Source organism: Acanthisitta chloris, unplaced genomic scaffold (assembly GCF_000695815.1).
Source record: "Acanthisitta chloris isolate BGI_N310 unplaced genomic scaffold, ASM69581v1 scaffold15803, whole genome shotgun sequence".
NCBI lineage: Eukaryota > Metazoa > Chordata > Aves > Passeriformes > Acanthisittidae > Acanthisitta > Acanthisitta chloris.
Window position 1 is genome coordinate 3,943 of NW_008665560.1, and position 3,609 is coordinate 7,551.

A 3,609-nucleotide genomic window follows, 5' to 3' on the forward strand; every position below is an offset into this window, starting at 1 on the left:
CCCTCCTTCAATTTGTACCCATTGCCCCTTGCCCTATCACTGCAGCTCCTAACACAGAGTCCCTCTGCAGCTTCCCTGGAGCCCCTTCAGCTCCTGGAAGGTGCTCTGAGGTCTCCACACAACCTTCTCTTCTCCAGGCTCAACAGCCCCAACTCTCAGACTGTCATCACAGGAGAGATGCTCCAGTCCTCTTACCAACTTCATGACCTCCTCTGGACTTGCTCCAACAGTTCCATGTCCTTCTGACACTGAGGGCATCAGAACTGCAGTATTCCAGGTGGGTCTCACAAAAGCAGAGTGGGAGAATCACCTCCCCTGACCTGCTGCCACACTCCTTTTGATGCAGCCCAGGATTTGGTTGGTTTCTGGGCTGTGAGCTCACACTGCGGCTCATGGGGAGTTTCTCATTCACCATCACACCCAAGTCTTTCTCCTCACTGCTGGTCTCAAGTACCTCCCCACCCAACCTGTAGGTGTGCCTGGGATTGCTGTGCCTGCTCCTCTTTCCAGCCTTGGAGACATGATGAGGCTGGCAGAGCCACCACCCCACACCTGCCCACGCTCACAGGACCTTTGTGCTGCTAACCTGGGGGCAACTGGAATGATGAAGTCTCCTAAAGCCCTTCCTCCTATGTGACCCCCAAACCTGTTCCTCATCACCTCAGGCAGGCAAACCCTCACAGCCATCATCACCAGTGCTCTGCCTGCACAGTGCCAGGCACCCACACAGCCCTCACGGCTCAGCAAGGGCACCAAGGTCCATCCTTCCCCGAGGTGATGTTCTGCCCAAAAATCAGGGGCATTACTCCAGAGAGCTGTCTGTGGGGACATGAACACCTTTCCTTCTCAGCCTCCCCCCAGCCTGGCAGAGCCAGTGATACCAAGAGAGTGTTTTACCATTGCGAGGTAAAATCGACGAACTCCGCTGAGAACTTCTCCGCTGGGAGCTGCGGCGACGGCTCCTCCACCACCTGCTTGAGCTGCTGGAAGGGTGTCCCCCAAACAGGATTCGTAGGAAAAGCGCAGGATGGCCAGCTCAATCTGGGGAGACAGACCCTGTGTCTCAGGATAAGGGGTGGACACCCCACAACCCACCCATCCACCCCACAGACTTCAAATTCCAAGGGTTGGAGCAGGATATGTCTTCACACAGGCTGAGAGAGCTGGGGTTGTCCAGCCTGGAGATGGGAAAGCTCCAGGGAGACCTTAGAGTCCTTTCCAGTGCCTAAATGGGGCTAACAACGAGGAGGGAGAGTGAGTTTTTAAATGGGCAGACAGTGATAGGACAAGGGGGATTAGGTTTAAACTAAAGGGAGATTTGAATTAAATGTCAGGAGGAAATTCTTCCCTGTGAGGTGCTGAGGTACTGGCACAGGTTGCCCAGTGGATGCTCCATCACTGGAAGTGTTCCAGACCAGGTTGGATGGGGCTTGGAGCAACCTGGGCTAGTGGAATATGTCCTTGCCCATGTGAGGGAGTGCAACAAGATGAGCTTTAAGGTCCTTCTAATCCTAATTACTCTGTGATTTCCTCACCCCACCTGGTCCAAACATCTTGTTTAACCTCCCCCAGCACACTGGAGAGGCCAGAGGAGACTCAGACTCCACATTCAATCCCCTGTGACACTCATGTCAGACATTGCCTGGGAAAGTTTAGAAGTCAAAAACAACCCCACGTTGCAGAGAGTAACTGCACTGCAAAACGCCTTTTCGAGCAGATGGATTCCCCCTATACACTGCGTGGGAGCCACCACCCGTTCCTGCTCTCCAGAGGGGAACTTTGCTAATTGCCGAGGATGTTTTTGTGCTTGGAATCCAACCTGCTCCAGACTCCAGACACTGGATGCTGTGCCTTAGCCCATGCTGCCATCTCCCGGCAGCTGCAGCCTCCAGAGCTGACACAGCAGCTCCATCCTCCTTCCCTTCAACCCTGCAGCACATTCCCTGCTCCCCCCAGAGCGCTGCTCCCACTCCCACCCCACCACCTTCCCAAGGAACCAGTGCCACCACTGTCAGCAGGGCTGTGGGGAGGGAAATGCATCCCAGAGCAACACTGAGCCCTCCTGGCATTGCTGCCAGTCCCCAGGTCACCCACCATGGTGATGCCCAGGCTCCAGATATCGGATTTGACGCTGTATCCCTTCTGGTTCAGCTCCGGGTTAATTCTCTCAGGCTGTGAACAGAGACAGAGGAGGATGAGGAACAGGGATGGTCCCAGTGCCACTCCCACACTCAGGGTTCACCAACCTGGGGGTGGATTTTTCAGGGTGGCAGCCCAGGAGCCCTTAGCCCACACCACCAGCTTGTTGTCCTGGTTGTCATGGGGGCAGATGGTCCCCCACCCTCACCAGATTGTCCCCCACCCTCACCAGTAAGAGCAGGCAGTGAAACACCAGAAGCAGGTGGTACCTGCACCAGGGATTGGGGTGGTGGAGCTGACCTGGCACAGTTGGCACAGATTGGTGACAAGCCTCAATTCTCCAAGACTATTTTCACCCTGTGCAAGTCTTCACAGAGGGTGAATCCTGAACAGCAATTCCCAGGAGGAGCCTGAAGGACCCAATCCCTGGGGACTGTTTTTCTTCCCAGATGGGAAGTACTATTATCCCCATGGGGCCATTTGCAAAAATACAAGAGGGAGCAATTCCACAGCATTCCCCAGGGTCACAGGGAGGTGAGAAGGCAGCAGGAAGCTGTGCCCAGGAGATCTGATCTGACCCATGAGACCTGTCTCTGCCCTCTGCCCCTTTACAAGGTGATTGTATCCCTCAACTACAGGGAAACATCCTGCCCAGGACACTGGCACGAGGCTGATCTTCCCCCCAGGGCTCATGTTCCTCTGGCTGTCCCACAGCAGTTTCTCCAGGGATCAACTTACAGCCATGTAGGGTTTGCATCCTGCATCCATGGTTTTAGCAACCGAGTCAACGAGGTAACCACTAATGCCGAAATCACACATTTTCACCTGCCCCTGCGTATTGATCAACACGTTAGAGGGCTTTACATCTGCAAGAAGGAACACAGACCACAGTCACTGTCACACGTGGGTGGCTGGGCCAATCCAACAAAAGCCAAAGAGCTTCCTATCAGCAGAGGGCAGCCAAGGAATCCCAGCAGAGCTCTGTGCTTCAGGCAGCCAAACACTCGCTGGCTGCAGCTGCTGCACACTCAGGTGACACCCTCATGGGTTTGTCATATGTCCTGCCAGTGTCTCTTCACTTGCAGCTCACTCTCTGAGCTGGGAGAGCAGGAGGTAACCCTGCATGCAACCACCACATCCCACTGCACAGGGGATGGAGCAGACATCAGAGCACACACAGGGAGCAGCTCTACACAGCTTCCAGCCATGTGGCATCTCCATGGGATGCCAGAAAAGGGCTGGAGCACAGGCAGGTCCCCATGGGTTTGGTTTCATGACAGCTAAAGGAAAAACCCATGGGGAAAGGATCAGGGGTGAGCAGGAAAGGGTTGTAGAGGCCCATTACAAGGGTGAAGATGAGCAGTGGTTGTAGGGGAAGGAGGGAGCAGGAACTCAGACAAGGATCAGGATGGCATAAATGGCCTCTGATTTGAAGGATCCCAAACTTGATGGCAGCATGAGCAGCAGGAA

General features: G+C 54.7%; 1 protein-coding gene across 1 annotated transcript in view; it reads right to left on the reverse strand.

The window, feature by feature from the left end:
* Nucleotides 1-893: 893 nt before the first annotated feature.
* LOC103799486 (dual specificity mitogen-activated protein kinase kinase 6-like) overlaps nucleotides 894-3,609 on the reverse strand; it is a gene marked incomplete at its 5' end in the record, with an annotated part of 10,836 nt that continues 8,120 nt past the window's right edge. The window contains 4 exon segments of the mRNA XM_009071811.1: nucleotides 894-1,001; nucleotides 1,003-1,041; nucleotides 2,095-2,172; nucleotides 2,878-3,005. Coding sequence (XP_009070059.1) covers nucleotides 894-1,001; nucleotides 1,003-1,041; nucleotides 2,095-2,172; nucleotides 2,878-3,005 — 353 coding nt within the window.